The 22,598-nt window shown below is 42.1% G+C and overlaps 1 protein-coding gene and 1 long non-coding RNA gene across 4 annotated transcripts in view; one reads left to right on the top strand and one right to left on the bottom strand.

Moving 5' to 3' along the window:
• meis1b (Meis homeobox 1 b) overlaps positions 1-22,598 on the bottom strand; it is a 605,459-nt gene that overhangs the window by 551,872 nt on the left and 30,989 nt on the right. For 2 of the 3 annotated variants that reach the window (XM_073919203.1, NM_131893.2), the window contains exon 8: positions 15,610-15,755. The exons of the other annotated variant lie outside the window; for it this stretch is intronic. In XM_073919203.1, the coding sequence (XP_073775304.1) occupies positions 15,610-15,755 (146 nt within the window). The remainder of the gene's footprint in view (positions 1-15,609; positions 15,756-22,598) is intronic. 3 annotated transcript variants of the gene reach the window in all.
• LOC141377105 (uncharacterized) overlaps positions 1-22,598 on the top strand; it is a 71,326-nt gene that overhangs the window by 27,688 nt on the left and 21,040 nt on the right. The gene's annotated exons all lie outside the window — the stretch shown is intronic.

The following is a 22,598-nucleotide window of genomic DNA, read 5'->3' on the forward strand; positions in this document are numbered from 1 at the left end:
TACGTGCCTTACCTTTGTTGTCACAATGACCTCATGGCAGCCACACCTGTATTTGAGAAGAATGGGGCAGAAGGCCCTATTTATATCCATTTTTTGTAGTATCTAAGAACAATTTTTTTTTCCAATTTAATTAATAGCTGCTCACACAAAAATACTTCTAAGTTGGGCCCTGTCCTATTTTAGTTGATTTGTAAATTGTTCAGTGTATATTCGCAATTACAAAAGGTGACATAAATTATATGACTGAAATTATGTTACTTGAGCCAGATTTGCTTTTTTGCTTGCTTAGACCTTCCGGTAAGTCAAAGTCCATATATATGTAGACGTCTAACAGTTTCTCCATATTTATCTGTCTACTGATCTGTCTGTCTGTCAATTTGTCCTTCCATCCATCCATCTGTAAGATTTTTTGAAGCATGCTCTGATGCCTGTTGTCAAACAGGAAATCCTTTTTGCAGATTTCAGATTTAAGAGCGCACCTCCTTCAAGACAACCCTAAATGTGTTTGTCGACTGCAACAATCTTCTCATAGATCCTTTCTATACTTGCTGATGTAATTGAAAATAATAATACATTCAGTAATAACAGTACATTCATGAACTCATGAGTTGGATATGTTTAGAAATCTTGTTCTATTGTCTAGGTCTCCAAACACCTAATTATCTCTATGCGTCAAAACTGTGCTTTTGTGATTCTTGTTTAACTCAGAGAAACCAACAGATTTTATTATAGTCAGAGAGTGACTAAGTATTTTAATCCTCTTGGCAGCAACACTGGGTGAGAATTGTTTTCTCAGGGTCTCGTGATGCTTTAGTGAGAAAGTAATAACACTGCCTAAAGAACAGATGGAAAATCTCAACGCATCCTCCCTGTTTCCCTTCGCCTATCTTAATGATACGTCTTGTCCAAATATACTACTCCTTTCATCAGAATTTCCAGCCTTTTCTGCACTGGTGGATACCAAGCCAGCAATGTCCTCCCTGCTCTCAATTCTCCATCATGTATCTTATCTATGTGTGTGCGTGTCTAGCAGTGAATCAACAATAGTCCCTCTCGGTCTTCTTCTGTGGCCCCCTCTGACGGGGAATGGTAGGGAAGAGCATAGCATCTATGTCCTATCAGTGAGATAAGAGAGGTGAACAGTTTCTCCCATTCTCTTGCGCTCTCTCTGTTTGAACCGAAGACTGCTGTTTGAAACAGAGCTCAGACTTTCCCCCTAACCCTCGGTTGACTCGACTCTCCTTACCCACAATTCAGAGCGGTGGCCGAGAATTCTGTTTTGAATACAGCCAAGATATGAGGAGTCAAGTTGTGTCAGGAGACCTTTCCGTGGGAGAGGGTAGGATTCCAGTATTTACTGCACTGTACCCTGAAAGCCGAGAGGTACAACCCAGACTATGAGAGCAGAAACATGAGAGGTGTGTACTCTTGGTCTTTATGTCTTTGTGCGGAGAGTTGTGTCTATGTAGAACAGGGAGGAGGAGGTCTGGATGAGCTCCAGCTGCGCTCCTTATCAGGTCCTTAGACAGGATCCTCTGGTTCACAGTGAGGGGAGAACTATTTTGGAAGTTCCTTTCATCTCTGGGTTTTCTTCATCATTTTGCTTCCCCCACAAAAAAGAAAAGCCAGAATCCCAACAGTATTTCTTTACCCATTGACTCCCAGGGTTGGCCAGGGCCACATACTGAACACATCCTCCCCCAATCGCTGTGGACACATCTTTTTTTGTGTTCCATTTAACCAGTTAATTACAATCAGCCACAACCACCCTCTCCCCCCACTCTGCTGCCTTCATTACCCACATTACTGTTATTATCGTTATGTTCTATTTAAAGGAACATTTCTCTCTAGCCTGTGTGATTTGGATTAAAGAAGCTTTCCACACATGATTAACTTAATAAAATAAGTGTGTGCTGAACATGGTGCATCACAGAATTAATCCTTGTGGCTCCATATAATAATGCCTCCACTAAGTGCCCATCTCCCTGAGAAGTGTGATGTCTAATGCTAAATATGTTGCAAGGGCAACTAAGGTCAGTGGGTGCTTTCAAAGGTGAGTATTCGAGGGCTCATTTCAGATAGGTCTCAAACTGCAGCATAACTTCCATATTCCTCGTGGCTAATCCCCGTGGAAGCCAAGCTGCCCCTGAGGAATGCCCGAGGCTTGATCCAGGGGCCATTTTGGCCAAGGTGTCTGCTGAGTATCATTTCAACATCCCATCTCAGAAACAGCCATAGCATATGTGGGCTGTGTCCACTGCTCTTTCTGTGGCCCATAAGAAAACAGGATTAGGTCTGAAGTTTAGCGCTCAACCTACACAAGCTCTGCTAGCATTAACTGCCGAAGAGCCTCAGCTTCAGGCCTTCTGCAGATAGGGCCACCTACAACATCCAGCCAAACCTCAGGCAGAGGGAGGAAGGATTACCCATGATATTTGGCTAAGAGCATTATCGTCTCACCAGACAATTATGTACTTGTCTTTGTCAGTAAAATAGGCAGGAGAGGAACAATTACTGCTTCACTGCAGACTTCAGGGTTTCCTCTAGCTCTTTCCACAGGGAGAGGGGGCGTCGCCCATGGGTGATTTCCATAGGCCATGCCCCTTTCTACTGGTGGTGGTTAAATCTCTCCACTTTCACTTTCCAATTCACACATACTTTAACAGTTTTAAAATACTATAATATATCTGTGTCAGATGAATACCCAGTTAACGTTTGCATTGATGAACAGAATGGAATGTCAAGATAGAAGTACTATAAATTAAACCTTGCATATGAGGCGTTAAATAATACCGATAAGAGTTAGTAAGATACCGTAATTCTGAGCACCAACAAAACACTATCCATGAGCATAATTAGTAATAATTAGATAATGATATTTTTTAAATTTAAAATAAGATTACTTCAGAAAACACATTTGGGTCTGATTGCAGTGGATTTACTGTCAGGGTAAAAAGGTGTTATTTCTCAAGACAACACAGCAAGTCTTGACCTCAGATTTTTGAGAAAACATTTCACATTCCTTTTTGTGTACGAGGCATAAACATGAAGTTTTGTCCTTCATTAAGGAAAAACAAAACATGCTTCATATGGAAAGCTAAGGAGAGAGAGACAGAGAGCACCAAACAGTCAAGAGCAAAGCTTCTGTAACCCAATTTCTTCCTACAATTGATTCACCAATGAGACAACAACAAAGAAGGGGGAAAAGATCTTAGATTTGGAAAACAACTGGAGGCCAGGGTTTTTAAACGCCCTGGTGGAGTTGGTGACTGGCTGGCTCACAGAAAGTGGGAATGCTTCATTGGGAATGCCACTAAGTTTGTAGCGAGTTAAGTCAACACAAAGCCGGTGCATGAATTATTCACACACAGTGTTTTTAGAAATCCTTGTACTACAACAAGCTAAAGCTGGGGAAATTTCACCCTTGGAAGCAATTTTTTTAATCTCTACTTTTGATAAAAGAGGATATTTAATTTGCTTTCCAGCATTTTAATTAGCCATCCACTGTTAAAAAAATGTTTTTGTTGGCTTAGGGAAAGAGGGTGTAACACAAGTGCTTCTGGGTAGAGAATAGGCACTCTTGGTTTGGAGGCAGCTTAGCACAGAATGTAGTCTAAAATTAAAGGACGGTTGTGGGACAGAATACAAATCAGATCTATCCGTATCAGTGTAAACTTCCAACTCCTCAATGTGTTAAATAAACATTATCAAATTTGAGCTAAGGGCTTTGCATCTAAAAATGCAAAGTGCAACAGGCAAAAGACAGAATAACACATATCTGGACACCCGGATTTGTAAGCCACCTTATTTGAAGACAGTGGCTGGTATTTGAATAGATTTACATAGAGCGCAGAGCTATATTTTTCATGAGGTGGCCTATAGCTTTCAAGTAAAAAAAGGACTGCAATGAGGTAAGCCAGGTTCAGGTGCTGATCTAATGTCAGTGACAGTAGTGTAGGCAGTCTTTTATTCAGTCTCATTACAGATCGCAATGGAAGGGTGGGGAGGCTGTGTTTAAAAGGGATGCGTGTTGTTCCACACCTGCTGTTCACAGTCACACGGTAATAAGGGGGCCAGCCTGCAAACACTGACTGGAGCTTGGTGGACTGCGGCTGATGAGCCTGGGCTAATTCAGGGGTGATTATGTAGTTTACTGGACCACTAAACCTCTTTAAGCTTGTAATTACAGCCTATTTGAGGGGGAACATTCAAAAGCAATTCAGCTGCACCGTGCCGTGCCACGCCAACCACAGCTGGAGGTGGGCTGCTGGCACTTGGCGGGGGAGTCTAATATCTTTGGGGATGAAGATCCAGATCTGAAGTCTGTCAGGAAGCATCACGTACAAAGAGCTACATTACACCTTGACCGGCCCCACATTGGAGAGTGCCAGCTACTGGCATTGCTTGACACACAAAATCAACGTGGCTTACCATCATTTAAAGCTGATAAACACCCAAATGATTGTTTTAGCTATTGTCAAGAGGGCTGGAAGTGAAATGCAAAGCAGTGCTATTAACGCATGCTTCGGTACACAAGCTACTCCACCCTCCTGCTTCCCAGCAGCCAAAACTGGCTTGTTGAAGGTGGGGGCCGAGTGGCAGGAGCAGGAACTCATGGTGCATTAAATGTTAAGAGAATCGGGTTACCATATTGCACCTTGACCAAAGAATCCTTTCCAATGCCTTTACTTTCAAGGAAATTATCCTTTAGCTAATTCCACTGAAATGTGATACTCAAAGGAAGCAATTTCGGAACCACAAAAAATTCTAATAACCTGTGCGATATTATTATGTTATTATCATAATTACCCTTTTGCCCTGGCCATTTTAATTAATGTTCAATGGAGGGCCTGGAGGGGAGGAGAAACCTGGTCACGGTTGGAAAAAAAGTTAAAAGAAGGTAAAGGTATTTTACAATTGCTCCCTTATGTCATTTCACTGCCTGGATAAAAGTGGGAAGAATGAAGGAAAGAAGAACACAGAGGCATTTTCTGCTCCCCTTTTCTGTTAGGATCATGTTTTATCTTTTTTCTGTCTCTTATTTCACTCTCCTTCTCTGTCTCCGAACGGAAGACAGATCGTTCTCCATCGGTGCACAGCTTATACAAATCAATGACTTAATCTGTCGTAACAAACAAGTGAGCAGCGCCTTACTTCTGTCTGCTTCCTTTTCCACCACAGCCGAAACACTCAACTGATAACAGAAAGAAAAATTAAAAAGGCAGTCGGGCCCACGGTCTTTTCCTTTCTCCTAGAGATCTCACAATTTCTATTAACATCTGAATCTAATCTGATGAAATGCGGCCACGTCTGGTTCAAGAGACACATCGCAGATGCCTCACACCAAGGGGAGTGATCCCCTGGCTGTGTGCAGCAATCTCCATGGGGATGACATGGATCAGCAGGTGCTCTCAATGCAGCTCCCATGCAGCCATGCATCCCTTATTGCGACAGGAAACACCATGCACTCAGTGCGGCAGGAAAAGGTCAAGATCCACTATCAGAGCTAAATGGAGAGAATCCTATTCAATAGTTGAGCATGTGCCAGGTCCTGGATAAAGTTAAAGCAAATAAGACAAATCTAAGAGGTTTTAAGTATCGGAGACCATTTCCCCTTTGTTCATCGCCTTGGGAAATCAATGACAACAAAGACAACGGCACTTTAAAAGAGTCTTAGATTCAGTGCACAGGACATGCTAGTTCCATTAAACAATCTATGCACTTACTCATGATGGTATAAAATAATTGAATTTATCCTCTCTCCAAGAGAGTTAATGATAGACTCTGCTTGCCCATCTTTTCAGTTTTAGCCCGCTTCATTAACAAAGTGGAATTGGGTAATGCAAAGTGTCAGTGTAGGTGTGTCTGAAACAAGCAAAAATTAGTAAATGCATTTTTATCCATGTATACTTTATTTAGACACACTGCCAGACAATTATGCTGTTGATGTGCTGTGACTCTTTCATGAAGAGAAAAAAGCCCCATCAAGTGGCCTGGGGGTAGCGCCGTTTTCTCCTGAAGAACTGTTTGTCCCCAGATGAAAAGCACAATGAGCTCAAAGCAGCACGCATGGCTGAGATTACAAGTAGGAGGAACCGAATTGATAAATTAGTTCAGCAAACGTGCAAACTGATTACCGCGTCTCTGCTGCCATATAATCCATCAGGCATACACTAGCGCGCACATGCACACACAAACAGAGTGAGCCAAGAGTATCTGGGACAGACTGCTGGAGCTCTGCTCTGTGGGGGAATGCTCTGCAGTGGCTGTAAGTAAAAGGTATTGAGCTGCTGACTGCAGGCGGAAAGATCCCTGAGCACTGACGATTACAGCATAGCTGGGGTAAATCAGCAAAGCCTGGTCTGAATCGCCACACATAACAACATCTAAAAGCACAAATAGACCTTTACCTTTTGGCAAGACCATAGAATAACACCATATATTAGGGCCAACAATACACCTCAGATTAAGATGCTTTAATGAACAGACCAAGCTAGACTAATTCAAAGATTCAAACAGGCAAAAGACATCTGTACATCGTTGCTCTTTTCATTGTCCTCATGTCACCTCATGTATCATCTGCCCTTCCCAGCTCTGGCAATTGTGGATCAAGCACCTACCATAATCCCTGATTAACATCCTTCAAATTCTTTATAAATCCATGCCAATGACAACCAAACTAACACCGACAATGTATGATAAATGGATTGTTTCAGATTTCAAGATTTTTAGACTGTACTTCTACAGTGGGCAACTGAACTACTTTGACAGACGCACTGCTCAGAATGGGGTGATAATAGGATAACCTTGCACCACACCTGAGTTCCAAGCTTCTTCCAAAAACAAGCTGAGGGGTTCATGCTGACACAGCATTTTAGAGCGATTTACACACAACTAGAGCTGAGCAATAGACTGCATGGCATCTCATGTTCGGGTCATAAGCTGGTGTGCAGACAGGAGACCATGCAGGCCTACCATGATCTCACACTCAACAGTCGCAAGCTGCTAACTCTTCACAAGTATCTGATAATGAAATATAATGCAGCTATGATACAGCGGGCCGAAGTATAACTTTCTCTAACTGACAACGGATGAACTAATGAAACTGCCTTGGAATGCATGTTAACAAGTTGCACAGCTGGAATTCGGTGAGGCCCACCTGTGAGTTTTTAGAAAACAATTGAGTATATGAACACAGTCTTCACTGATGTGATTGCACCAGTGGTTGAAGTGGCATGTTCTTTAGAGTACTGAAGAAGACTGGTTGGAGTGTAGGACTCTCCTTTGGACTTGCTATACTCCAGGTTACATGAAGTAAAATGTAACTGCTTTTCTGGACTACAACAGAGGAAGGGAGGAAATTCATGATGTCTGGACACAGAAAGATAAAGCAAACACTGTTAAACACTGTTCTTTCTTTGTTCCAACGCCTTAGTCTAAAGGTACAGCTGATGCTGGGGACGCCATGGTGGGCTTCGTTAGAAAAAGGTTTACCGATGTGGTGCTCATCAATCAGTGCACAGATGGCCTTTGAAAGGCCGTGTCAACAGTGACAGAGCAGCGTCCATCCACCTCTCCTTGCACCATGTGGAGTCTGCCAATTCGATCCATTCTACCCATGACACACCAAGGCCTTTTACGCTGTCACCCTCGAAGTCTTGCCAATGATGGATATACAGTCTTTTTACACCCTCTCTCTCTTTCCCTCTCTAGGGGTGAGAGGTGGGGGTGCATGGGGCGGTCTATCCACAAAGACCAGCCCCAAAGAGTTGCCTGCCCCACATCCCAGGGGCCTGTCAGTGGGGTAATTGATGATGTTTTCATTACAAGATGTAGGAGCAGGGGGGGGGGGAGGGCGCATCCTGCCTCAATGGGCAGCCACAGCCCTAAGATTGACTCAGCTGCCTCTTCTTTGACACCAAGTTTTATAAAAGGCATTAAGTCATTGGTTCCAAACACACACACAAATAAACATGTGTCCTTACAAACAAAAACACTACAGCCTAAAAAAGTTGCAACAGCTGAGGTAGAGATCCAGTTGGCTGCATGAAACATGTTAAAACAGCAAATACACAGTTCAGAAAGTACACATAGAGTCATGAAAAATCAACAGTGCTTGAGTCCAACTGTCTGAAAAATTCCTTGAAGCTATTTCGATTTTGTGGCGCCTCCAGTACTCACTGCTACTTAGATGGAATTAAGAAATAACCAGCGACCTTAGGCTGCTAAATTGAATTTGCAAATATTAATCTGCATGGACTTTCTGCTTAGGTTAAAAATGAATGAAAGAAAGTAAAAACAATATACACTCAGAGCTTCAGTTCCTAAGGAGTGACAAATGGTGGTTGCTTGATTTGTGTATGCACATGGCTGACTTGAGGTTTGCTCTGGTGTGTTAAAGGTGAGATACAACTTGTGCATAGAGTTTTCCACCAGGACAAATGACGAGTGCCTTTCTGGGGTTGCCAAGGGTGACCAGTGCGCTGACATCTCAGGGCTTTGGCAATAAACAACCATGGGCTAATGGCATCTGAGGCCTGATTGACCTATGACTTTTAATGGCTGGGGTGTTTTTTTCTGTTTTGTTTTGTTTTTTGACATGGCCATTCAGAGTGAGGTCTTGGCTAACTGTTACCATGCCTAAAACTGTATTACGAGAATGCCATTTTACCATGCACTACCATGAAGTAGTTCGATGACAGTATTTGATTAAAAATAAATACCATGCCTGACAACTTAACTGTTAGTCTATAATCCATGTTGCAACAATATATTTGAAATGATGTATTGCTTAGACACTTTATTGTTGTGCTTTGTAATGTTTGCATTTTAAGTTATCTTAAATCTTTTTTTAAAATAATAACTGCATCGGCTGAACGCTTCTGTCTGGGCATCCAGTTGCTTTAGTGATATGAGTGACATGACCTTATCTCTTCGTACAAGTCTTCGTGCAGTATTCTAACTTACGGAAAACATGGGGGGTTGTATATAATGCTGAGAAATAAGTGTGGATGCACTGAAAATTATTGACCAGAAATGGCATTTTTTATTTTTGGCTAAAAGAGAAATGACCAAAAATATTAACCAATTATAGGCTTTGCTGGACTACACTGCCCAGCAGTGTTTAGCATGCTGCTTTCACTCTCCATCCAACTGTAGTCACTTTGTAGTTTGAAGATGCTTTCACACCAGTTGCGGAAAGTCCTGTGCTATGAACCCATTCATTTCAATAGCTTGTTGCAGCACTGACAAATGCAGCGGAGAGTATCGTTAATTAGCTTGCACATGTATCGTAAGTTCAAAATAGCTCAATATTCCACTCTGGATATTCTACTCGTGTTATCTATGCATGAACCACACATGCTCACAGGAACAGCAAAGTCTGCTCAAATAATTGCTGACAGGACAAACTTCATTACTGGTTCACTGTTAATAAAATATGGTTATTTAATTTTTATTCACCTGTGTGTGTGTGTGTGTGTGTGTGTGTGTGTGTGTTTTATATATGTATAAATTAAGTCATTTTTTTATGTCATACAAAATTACTTTATTTGACTTTAAATAATAAATAATTATTACAAAGCATTTTCAGTTTCGGTTTTCGGCCAAGTGCATCTAGACATTTCTGCCGAGAGTCTTATTTTCATTGAATCCCTACAAAAACGACTTTTTTTTTTTCTTAAGTGAGACTCTTTATTTTGGTCATAACAAATCCATCTCACTTCTATTTTGCTATACAAAGCACACACCAAAATATGCTTCTGCAAAGTTTTGATTAATGTGGTGCACATTTAAGAGTACATTAAGTTGACTTAAAAGAATGAAATAAAATGGACATTTTAAAAAATGACTCCCTGCCAGTGTTGTTTTAGAGAAAAACTGAGAAGTCCAGCCTTTTGAAAACCCCTCTGAGCTTTCCAAGCACTCCATTTTTGAGGAGGTCATATGCTGAACATCTGTAATTTTGCCCAGGAAATCATCAGCAGGCCAACTCAAAGCCAACTCTCTCCCCCCCCCAACTCCATCCTCTAACTATGGGGCAACAAATTCAGCCCAATTCCCCGAAGAGGACACAGCCTGTTCCCCCTCCTGCTGGTCCAACCAGCTCAGGGTCCTCTGCACGATTCACTCCATCGAGTGCAGAAATGAGTTATAGCGTTTTTCACACCTGGTTCTGCTCAAGATGCAGCACAGTTGAGGTTTGGCAAAATGTGCTCTCAGCGAGTAAGAGAGAAAACACACACACACACACAGAGAGAGACGCACGCAAAAACAAGAATGTTGCCTCCACCAGAATTGTTACATGTGTGTGAAGAGGGTGCTAAATTGGAGCCTAATTGCATTAAAAGTGATTATGCCTTCCAGTTTCATTTTGAACACAAGCAGCATGTAAAATTGAGGGAAAAAAATAGGCAATCGCACATTGTGCTGTGGTTTGCTTTTTACGAGCTGTGATGGAGGCTCCCTCCCGCTTTCTGGTTCTGTGTACAAACAGGATGAAGCCCAGAACCCAGCATGCCAGCCTAATATTCGGCTGTTCCAGGATCTGTCCTTACTAGAGCTGCGTAGCAACAATCTGAAGCCTAGCTTTCATCTAATTACTCTATCGCATAATTTCGCAAATTGCCCTTTCACTGGGGAGCTGAGTGCAAAAACATGAGCACAGCGGGATTTGGGGCAATGGCTTTCATTTATTACTCATTTCTTGTTAAATTAAACAAGAAAATACTGTTTGTGAGATAGAGGGTGAAAATCAGGAGGGAACAAGGAATGGGAAGGAGGGGGGCAAAGAGTCCAATTTCACGGCCACGGGAACAGGAAAGCTGCTCAGTGCACCCAGCATTCCTCTCCAGGATGCCTGGCACAATCACACTATCTTTGTTCAGATAAAATAAAAAAAACAAACAACAGTTAAAGCAGGAAAAATAACACAAGTTAAGGGCCTCTTGTTTTGTTTTTCTTTCCTTTTTTTTTTTTACTTCACCACAAAGTTTATTGGAATGTGTTCACGCCGACTTTACAGCATGCTAAAACACTTGTGAGTGGCGGGTAATTAGCTAGCATCTCTCCCTCTCTTCCTCATGCTATTCTCAGACCCGCAAAACACCCTCTTCTATTCTCCATACAAGCCAACTAGCAACTGAAAACATCTGATTAAAGGGGCAGCTTCAGGGTGTATCAACCCCATAAGCCTTCACCGTCTTTTCTGCCTTTTCACCATTCCGCTTATTGTTTTCCTCTCCTCCATCGAATTGCTCTTCAGTGTAATCTTGTACCACCACCCACTTCACTCTTCCGTCTCTGCACAATGGTACATGCAAGGAGTGCATTTTTGCTGTGGTTAGTCCATATACTGCACAATACATATGTCCTGTACTTTATATGTACTTGACTAAGACAGACAGCCATCCTCTGTGTGTGCTGTTTGGTAATTGTCTTTATCTCCAAGGGCCAGACCTGAGGAGTGTTCCTTTGCACACATCGATTCAGAGGAAAAGGGACATCAGAGGTATCGGAAACTACCTCTTCCGTCAATCCTGCGCTCTCACACTTTCTCTTACATCTCTAGTTGAAACTTTCCAATGTCCTTTAAGTAAAAGCCAGTTGGAGACGGAAGGCGAGACGACGGCATTGTCTGTGAGGTCAGTCATCCGTGCCTCACGTGCTGCGTGTTGTTTTGTTCCCCACACAAATGCTGAGCTGTCAGAGGGAAGCACTCGACACAGGGAGTGAAATGAGTCTAATTTCTTGAGTTTGCCGTAAGGAGTGCTGTGCAAACCTATTTACGGCAGAGTGTTTCCATTTATGCTTCGATCCAAGCAAAGCGACACTTTTTTTCTGGATCAGGATCAAAGCCAACTGCGTTTTCATCTCTTTTTCTATCTGTATATAGTTATTTTGTTTCTTCTAAGATACTTTTTATTGAAGGAATTCTGAAGTCATGTTATTGAAGATTCTATCTTTTATCATTTTGTTATTTCGCTTTGTAGAGGTGAAAGCAGACAATGTGCAGTGTGCAAGTTCAAATAAATGTGAAACTGGACCACAAACCCAGTTTTTTGGTGTATGGCTATATTTTTCATTCATGCATTTTCCTTTGGCTTAGTCCCTTTATTTGATCAGGGGTCGCCACATCAGAACCGGCACATTATCCAGCATGTTTTTGCAGCGGATGCCCTTCCAGCTGCAACCCAGAACTGGGAAACACCCATACACTCTCGCATTCACACATACAATACGGCCAATTTAGCTTATTCAATTCACCTATACTGCATTCTTTGATTTCTTGTGGGGGAAACCGGAGCACTGGGAGGAAATCCGTGCGAACACGAGAGAACATACAAACTCCACACAGAAACACAAACTGACCCAGCTGGGGCTCGAACCAGCAACCTTTCTTGCTGTGAGGCAATAATGCTAGACACTGTGCCACCCCTGGTATATTTTTAAAATGACCAAAATACATTATTTGGGTCAAAATGATCTATTTTACTTCATTCATTCATTCATTCATTCAATCATTCAGTTTCCTTTGGCTTAGTCCCTTTATTCATCAGGGGTCACCACAGCTGAATGAACCCCCAACTTATCCAGCATATATTTTACACAGCGGATGCCCTTTCAGCTGCAACCCAGTACTGGCAAACATCCATACACACTCATTCACACACATACACTAAGGCCAATTAAGTTAATTCAGTTCACCTATAGCGCATGTCTTTAGAATGTGGCGGAAACCGGAGCACCCAGAGGAAACCCACAGGGAAAAATTGCAAACTCCACACAGAAATGCCAACTGGCCCAGCCGGGACTCAAACCAGCAACCTTCTTGCTGTGAGGTGTCAGTGCTAACCACTGAGACACCATGTCGCCTATCTATTTTACTTTTATGATAAAGATCATTAGAATATTAAGTAAAGATTGTGCTGCATGAAGATATTTAGTAAATTTTCTATGGTAAATATAGATATTTTTTATAATATTTGTTTAATTTGTACTGTGCATTGCTAAGCACTTAATTTAGACAGCTTTAAAGGCAATTCTCTCAATATTTTAATTGTTTTAACGCTCAGATTCCAGATTTTCAAATACTATCTCAGCTCAATAGTGTCCTACCTCAACAAACTTCACACTCATGACTGGTGTGCGGGTCACAAATGTGTATCAATACTTTTAAACACTACAGTCTTCTACCGAAAGCTGTCATTGCAAATACCTCTAAAACAAAAATATCCTATGCACTTATTATGATTATAGTCTTTTAGTGAAGTGTACTTGTTCATAGATATGTGGTTGTTTGAAAAAGTGTCCACGTGATTGATTAAGCACTGCTAAAGGCTTGCTAGGGTGAAAAATCAAGTCTGAAGGCTTAAATTTAACAGAACATCGAACAAACCACATGATTTAAGATATGAGCTATTCCAGCGTTATGGATGTGACATTTACAGTAAAATCTCAAAACATAAATTCACAGAGAAAGTATATGTTAACATTAAATTGAAATATCTGTTTATATTTTCCAAAACAACTGACCACAGAGTTATGGGAGCAGAAAAATATCAATCTATATACATATTTTATACTTGAAATGAGGGAAATAAACATGCGTTATGCATGTGACGAAAAAAGTACGCAAGTTACAATATACTTCGTAGAAATCTGGGAATTAAACTGCACGACCCAAAAGAAATAATGCTAATTAAAAGGATAAGAGTTCTCTCTACAGAACAAAAACAATTGATTTTATTTTATTTAACTTTTTTTTTCGCATTTATGAAGAAAAAGTTCCGTTATGGATGTGACATCTCTCCATTATGGATGTGACATATGTGAAATTGCCACTTGTGTGATTTTGATAAATCAAATATAATAGTTTGAAAACCCCGACAGACATTCTTGAGTATTTCTAAAGTGCTGTAAAATACTTGCTTAAACTAAAAACGCAGAAACGGTTTCGATATTTCAGTGAAAACTTTTGACATTTGCATGGAATTGCTCACATATATATATATATATATATATATATATATATATATATATATATATATATATATATATATATATATATATATATATATTTAACAATCTTGAGGATAGTTTTGTCCCACGAAAACAAACAAACACTTCAATACTGTGCACTATAATAGTCAGCCAAGATAAATAGGAAACTGAACTTCCATCATTCTGTGTTATTGTGGGTATTCTACACTTTTGTCCGCGTGTATGTATGCGTGTGTGTCTGTGTGAACTAGCAAATGGCTTTCTTTTCACACACCTTTCTCCTGGGGCCGCTAAAGGTGGTAGTGGATGGGGGTGGAGTGTGTGTGTGTGTGTGTGTGCTTGGGGCAGGTGATGTTCTTGGGGGCTCAGGCATAGTTTCTGGGCCACAGATGTAGGAATGGGTGGGGTGGGGGTGAGCATGTGGAGGCTTTTGGCACTGATCAAATGGACTGCCTTTTGACTCCAGTATGGTTAGAAACACATTTGCTTTCAACACCTGAAAATACATGATTGCTGGGCCATAATAGCTACTTCAGTCATAAAGCGAAACACCAAATGAGTGAAGGCTTAAGTAATATGTTTATTGAAAATAGGCCTACGTGAACATTTCACTGTCTTTAATTAAGAGACATTATCATTATGAGTCGTGCATGTGTGCGTATGAGTGAGAGAGAGAGAGAGACTGGCAGAGGTGTGTTAAGCCTGGGAGAAGGGTAGATATATGGAGATAAGTGGTGTCTTGACAGCACTCCGATTACTTTGTGGTAAATAAAATAGAGGAAGTGAAATCCATCAAAGCAGGAGGAAGAGCCAACCACATCAATGGCCTGTGATGCTCTATCACTTCTTCTCTATGGCAGGTGTGGACAGCCACAGTAAGAGAACTAACCACCAGCCCCAAAAACACCAGCTATCCTATAACCTAGATGTGCAACGGCCCTAAAAATATTTCGAATTTTACACTTGGCTTATATATGTTAACTACTTTTAGTCGTCATTTTGATACACATTTATAAACCTTGACGTGTACATCTTCAGTAATTGCTACCATAGATAACACTCTAATATGCACTGTACGTATGATAGTTCCTACAAATACACTACAAGCAACTCTAAAAAAGAATGGAACATGATAAAGTTCTATTATATATATCCTATCTTTCGTATCTTTGACTTCAGGCTGTTATTTTCTTTTTCTTGGCTAAAAAACTGAACGTGTGTGATTAAGGCTAGGCAAGATAAAGTGAATGTTTGTGTGTGTAAGCAAGCATGTGCGTTGACCACTTTAAGGCATTTGAAGAGCAGCGTGCAGTTAAAGAATACTCATAGAGAAGCAAAAAAGAGGAAACATTCAACACAATCTCACAGCAATTCGTACCTTTTTCATTTAGTGGCTAATTCGTATGAATTCCTACGATCTAATTTGTACAATTTAGTACAATTTGCTCATCCCCCAATGACGGTTGGGGTTAGGGGTGGGGTTAGGTGCCACTCCTCCTCTTTAAAATCGTACCATTTTGTACGACTGAACTCGTACGAATTAGCCACTAAACTGGCAAAACGTAAAATACTTACGATCAGGCTGAAATATCATATTACTGGACTCACCGTCAAGTGCTGGAAGAGCCATGCCCTCATAATGTTTGTTGCCACTTTAGGAAAGATTCCGCGTTTTTTGTTCCTCTTCTTCTCCTTGTCAGGGTCGTCATCATCTCCTGTGCTAGGTGATGCCACACTGTTGTCCAGACCATCACCTGTCAAAATGTACAGCAAAAACACAGAGGTCAGGACCTGGTCACTAATAGCAACACATAAACAGGCTTTGCTTTTAAAGAAAACATAGGCAATAAAGGTAAGCTTACAAGTAAGTAATGTGTATTTATATAGCGCATTTATTGTGTATGGCCATACATCCAAAGCGATTGCTAGGGTGGAAAAGGAGGGTCTTTAGAGGGTTTTCTTCACACCACCACCAGTGTGCAGCCTCCACTTGGATGATGCAATGGGAGCCACAGGACAATGGCGCCTGTGCGGTCACCACACACTAGCTCTAGGGGTAGTGGAGAAACAGAGATAGAGCCAATTCGGGGAGGCCTTGGCGGTTAAGGGCCAATGGAGGGAATTTGGCCAGAGGTTACACCCCTACTCTTTACGCGAAGTAACCATGGGATTTTTAATTGCCACAGGACCTAAGTTTGAAGTTTCATCCGAAAGACAGTGCCCTCTTCACTATACTGGGGCATTAGGACTCACACAGACTGAAGGTTAAGTGGCCCCTGCTGGCCCCACTTACACCACTTCCAACAGCAACCTAGTTTTCCCATGCGGTCTCCCATCCAGGTACTGACCAGGCTCAGCAATGCTTAGCTTCAGTGAGTAACCAGTCTTGGGCTGCAGGATGATATGACTGTGGCAACAACAGTGCATCAATATCACTTTGAAGCGTCACATCTCAATGCATTCATTTTTAATACTTTTATAAATAACCCCCATTTCTCACCCCCACGCAAATCTCAGAGAGAAAGAAAGAGAGCACAATGGACTTGTAAGGTTGCATTTCCCCCCTGCCTTCCAACACAGCGAGTCACCAAAGAATTGAGAATGACAGAGAGATTTAGTCTTCATTATCCCAGGGAAATATTGATTGAAGCGCGCCCGGTGTCTTTTTACCTCAGGTGGAGCAGTTACACACTATGAAAAAGGGGGAAGGAGGGGGGTTGAATATGGCTGCCGCACAAAACGGCAGCAGCTTCTCAAAGAGCTGCATTTTAATAACAATGCTGCATGGGTGCTTGCAGCAACCTGTGGGTGCTCGATAAGACTTCATAATGGGCAGCTGAACATACCAGAGCAGAGGAGATGGCTTACGTCGCCTTTTCAGCTTCACATCGCCTGTTTGCTTATGCATGATGATTTTATTCAGATCCCCAATTATCGTACATATTCTCCCTCAATGAGAGCCCAAACATGCCTCTAAGAAGACTTCTGATAATTGTTATTATGAACTCACAATTCCGATAATAAACCATAAAAGAAACACGAGCGAGGCAAACAACCACACATTGCAAGGGTTTTTCCATAGCGGAGGCACAGGAACCGAGAGAGTAACTTATTGATTACGTATAAAGCACTTCCAAAAGCCCCAGCGCTATTCGTACAGAGAGATTATGGTGGGTTAACTCTTTCTCTAGCTGTAGCTTTCAGTCAGCGACATAAGGCACCTGTATCATTGATAATTAATGGAAATGTCTGCAGTAATCCGGTTGGAGATAATTTTTTTTCCCAGCTCCATGCATCAATAGAATAATCAAGGGTCTAAAAGAGTCTTTGCTCCCCATTACCTCAGGCAAAAGAATTCCTGAAAGCATGCCTTGCGGGCACCTGAATTATATACGCCATTAGGAGAGCGAAGGCTTTCTACATTCCATATAAAACACTCCGCCAGCCCTCTCCGCCTAGGAGAGAAGCCCTAGAAAAGGCTGAGACTTTTTAAGTGAAGACTTATGTAGATACAATGGCTTTGCCTTTTACACAAGGGCACTTTCCCTCAGTCAGTCACTTACTGAGAAACTGACCATTGCTGAATCGCCCACTGCAACATACACAGGCAAGTGGGGGGGAGTACAAAATAACTTTAAGGCTAGTTTCGATTACATCATTAACTGATGCCAAAAACAGCCCTGGCTTAGAGAGCAGTTTGTCTTCCGACAGTTTTTAGGCAAATAGAACTTCCCAGCTCCCATCTGGGAAGGCAGTGGCACCGCTGGTTTGTAATCTAAGACACCATTTTCATTAGAAGCAAATGCTCCAAATCCGGTGTAAAGACTAGTTCGTGTTCAGCAAAGCCTAAAATAATAAACCCAGGGCTTGTCCCATGCGACTTAGCAAAACAGAAGCAAACACTGGATATCAGGTCAGACGGAGGAAGAGGGAAGGGGGGTACAACGAAAGAGTAAAGGAGGGCAGGGGTGTTTGAGTGATGTCTGAGGTAACTCTGTTGCGTGTGTGCTCTCTTGAGCTTTTGTCTTCCGCCTCTTCTGGCCATTTTGAACTGTTTAACCTCCATTGCCCAATAATATTGCCTAAAAACTGACCTCTGAAGGCTTAGACCTTCAAGGCAAATAAGGGGGGGGGGAAAGAAAAGCTGTCAATTTTATTGGGATTTCCATTTTGACGCAATTTGATACTGACCTAACTTAGTCAAGTCTGGAACTACTTTCATTGCTTTTTTTTAGCTTTGCAGTGTCAGTGTAAGCACATGGAGGTGTATACAGAGCAAGTTCCCATCAAAATGTTAGCCTGTTGCTAATAGTGTGACAATAAACAATATATATATATATATATATATATATATATATATATATATATATATATATATATATATATATATATATATATATTCATTAATTTATTCATTCATTTTCCTCTCAGCTTAGTCCCATTATTAATCTGGGGTCGCCAAAGCGGAATGAACCCCCAACTTATCCAGCATTTGTTTTACGCAGCGAATGCCCTTCCAGCTGCAACCAATCACTGGGAAACATACCATACACTCTCATTCCCAAACATACACGACAGATAATTTTAGCTTACCCAATTTACCTGTACCGCATGTCTCTGGACTTGTTGGGGAAACCGGAGCCCCTGGAAGAAACCCACACGAACGCGGGGAGAACATGCAAACTCCACACAGAAATGCCAAAATGTGTAGCAACAGCACTACCTACTGCACCATCGCGTCCCATATATATTTTAAATTATTTTTGACATTTGTCCAACTTCTGCAAAGTTGCTCATTTCAACTAAAACCAAAACCCAAGAATTAAGCACTTATGATTGGTTAAAAAGGTGTCTCTCCCCTGACTTTTTTTTACAAGATCTACTGCTGTCATAAACATGCCTTTTCTCAGGACACCTATTTCAGCATGTCAGGAAATAGGTATGTGCTTATCACTGTCAATTGTATTGGTATTTCCATCTTTAATACCGATTCACCTTATTCGACAAGGGCTAATCTATTTTACCATTGGTGTGTCAGCACAGGCATATGGCAGTGTCTATACGACACTTTTGTGTCAAAATGTCAGCCCACAACAGCTTCCACACTCTTCCCGTGCCAAATAAAGACGAATGATGGCGGCAAGACTGAAAAGGTGGAAATAATCATAAAAATGATGCTAGTCCATAAACAAGCTCACAGCCTCATTAGTCCAGCAGCAGGCTCCACTGGCAGATTTATGCGCCTTTTCGCTGATGCCATGAGGAAATGCCACGGGCGAACTTTGGCCAACTGCTAATGGGTTATGACAGCGTCTTAGCAACTACTGCAGGGAGGGGGGACACACGGTCCGGTTCGCCACTGACAGAGAGGAAAATGTCATCTCATCTGACCATGTGTGGTGGAGTCTATGCAGCAATTAGAGAGCAGGCCAGTGACTGGAGCAGGCCAGAGGCTGAGGAGGATGCCCCGCGGCTAACCAGGGAGAGAATTTTTTATGACCCCCTCGTACGCGCACACACATTCACGCATGAGATCAGCCTGTGACGCTCTAGCTGCCTGGCTGCTGCTAAAATCAGGTTAGCTTCCCAACGAGCCTTTGTCAGCCAACTCTTCCGATTGGCTCATCCGCTCCATCTTGATACCTGTCTCCCGATCTCTCTAGCCATCTCTCTCTCCGTCTCTGCCTTCACCACTCTCTCTCTCTCTCACATACTCAAGGCGCTTTCTGACATTATCAGAAAGATGTAGGCTAATCTGTTATGATCTGATTACTCAAAAAGGGCACTACCTGTTCCTCTTTACTTATGAGTACACAACATCGAAGTGTCAGCCATTTTTCTGCTGCTTTACAAATTAGCAGAATGACACTTCCAATCCGTCAAGCACATTTCCATGTAACGAATGTTTATTTGGGGGATCGGACACCTGTTTGTCCAAGCTATGATGGACAGGGCATTTAACAATTGTAAGAATGCCAATAGGCATTGCAGCATCTATGCACAGCAAATGCTTCTTTTTAAAATCTAATATTCATATTTTCAGCAGTTATTAAGCGAGGCCGTCGTAGCTCATGGAGTACAGCGTCTTGGCCAATTTTAAGTGTTTTGACTAAATTTTATTGGCCATGGTCGGATGGATGGGACCAAGCTGTGGAAACAGATTGGCTTTTGCTTTACACCACATTTGGTCCATGGATGATTTCGAGAGCACCCCTGGCCTCTCCCTGCAGAGTCAGGTGACCTGTGCTGCTCTCTCGCTCTCCCTTAGCATTCAAACATACTGACTGTACTACAGCTCTCCTAGTCCTGCAGAGGCTCAGCCTTCAGGGCCCGCCATCCGCCTTCTTTTCACTATGCACACATTCACACATGTTCACACACTCTTCGTTCGAACACACACACACACACACTCTCACATAAACAGAGTCGCATATAAAGAGAGTGGGCGAATGGGGAGGGTCGGGGAAGAAAAAGATAAAGCTGGGTTCATTGTATTCAGGCCATTCACATGGTTAGAATGGACCAGGCAGCGGGGGTTCCCTCTGCATGGGTCACAAGCGCCTCCCACCTCAAAAATATTCAGAACATGCAGGAATTCCTGCGGTATGATTCCCAACAAGAGACACTCAGATTAGCAGGGAGCTTTCCGTGCACGCTTGCCCCACCATACATTTTCTGTTCCTAAAATACATACAAACATTAGTAGCGGTCTGCTGACTGCAATCACTTGCCTTTCTCGCAAAATGTCCTTAGCTCCTCTGGTTTCTGAATTTGTAGGATAAATATAAAGGAAAGCAGAGGGTTTAATGAGATGCGACATGGCGACAATGTGGCGGATTTGCAGTTATGTTGACTCTTTGAGATTTGATCGCTAGCATCTCGTGATGTTTGCATGCATACCCTTGCATGCTTGAGTATCTGTGAACACTTTTTGCTCAGAATTTGTAATTATGAAAGAATAAACAGCACTCTAAACATTAATCTGGGAGAGTCGTAATTACAATCCGTAATTACCCGGGAATCGTTTTAAATAATGACAGTAAATAATGATGGTTTTAAATAACTGCAGGCATCCTAAATAATGACAGTGTTTTCTTCCCCTTTCTTTACGCATATGATGACAGTGACAGATCTGTAATTCATAATTTGGGGAAAAGAGAGCGTAATTACAAGTCTTTCAGCCGTACCTCGTGCGTCTCTGTCATCCCCTCGCAGCAGGACAAACGGAGAGAGTAATAAGTGCATAATGTGGCTCATATTCAGTGCTATAATGCCTCTAATTAAACTGAGTCACCCATGTGAGTTCTAGCTGAGAGCTCTTCATGCATATTCCCAGGTCTCCGGGATCAGGCCACTGACATACCCACAGGTGATGGCAAAAATGTCATTGCAAATGTTACGGCTCTCTTTCGTTCGTGTCTGTGTAGGGGTCACTTCCACTGAAGCCCCCGACACGTTGGAAAGCGTACTGAGGCCCAGGGGCACAAACACAGCATTAAACTGAGGTCTCTCTCACCCTCTCCCCTTCCCTCCCCTCCTCCTCGTTTCATTCTTCCTCTGGTCTGTGTGTCGAGGGGGGAAAACGGTCAAATGAAAGTGTAGGGCCCTGAGTTTACCCTTTCATGTCGAGCACTTTTACTGTGTAACTATTGATTTTTCTCCTTTGTAATTTTTTTTTAATCTGAAGATATAAGGCGGGCAGAAAAGGCAGGCTGGTGAGGTTCAAACGGGAACACTTTAAGAGTCCTCTGATTCCACCGAGGCAGCACACACACTCACTCACAAAGAGTATACATGCTCTATTCTCCCTCTCCCTCTCTCGCTCTCTCTCTCTCAGACAGCTTTTGACACCTTCTCCAGGGCCAGCTTTGTTCGATATCCAGGCAGACCGGATGGCTGAGAGGAAAGTGTTTTTTAAAAAAAGGAACATGGCTCGCAACAAAAGCTAAGAGCCTTTGCTGGCTCACAACAACAGCACTACTGCAGCAGTCTGCCCAGAATTCAACTCATCTGAACGCTTTTAAACCCCTCATCACATACTCTAGGTGAATCTAAAACAATTCCTACGCAGCCAAATAAAGCCATGACACCCATCCTTCCGACTACCAAATATGAAATTCAATTTCACATAGCATAACACTATAGCTGCGTCCCAAATAGCACACTATACACTCATGCACTATGTACTTATGCTCTTACACACTCAACAGGCTAGTATATGTATGTAGTGTCGTCCCAAATGGCACACTAATGTTTTTTTACTATGCTGAAATTCAAACCGTTTCCCTGATGACGTTTGACGGTTGCCAAATCAGTGAAATAAACAACCGAATTATCAAATAATACCTGCCGTGAGGTTTGCCGCATTCACCATCGGGAGGCGCTATAATCACTCTCGTAGGAGAATTTTGCTTTCACCATCCAAAATAAATAAAGTTATTTAACATATGCGTCCGATAGCTCCGCCCCCTCCGCTACGTAAGCAAACCTGCGGCATTGAGTGCGTGAAGTGTCCATCATTACACACTTCATTTTAGCGGCTGAATGAGTGCATCATCCGTGTAATTAAAGTGCACTTAATGTTTTTAGAGTTTTCA

This window comes from Danio rerio, chromosome 13, assembly GCF_049306965.1.
Source record: "Danio rerio strain Tuebingen ecotype United States chromosome 13, GRCz12tu, whole genome shotgun sequence".
NCBI lineage: Eukaryota > Metazoa > Chordata > Actinopteri > Cypriniformes > Danionidae > Danio > Danio rerio.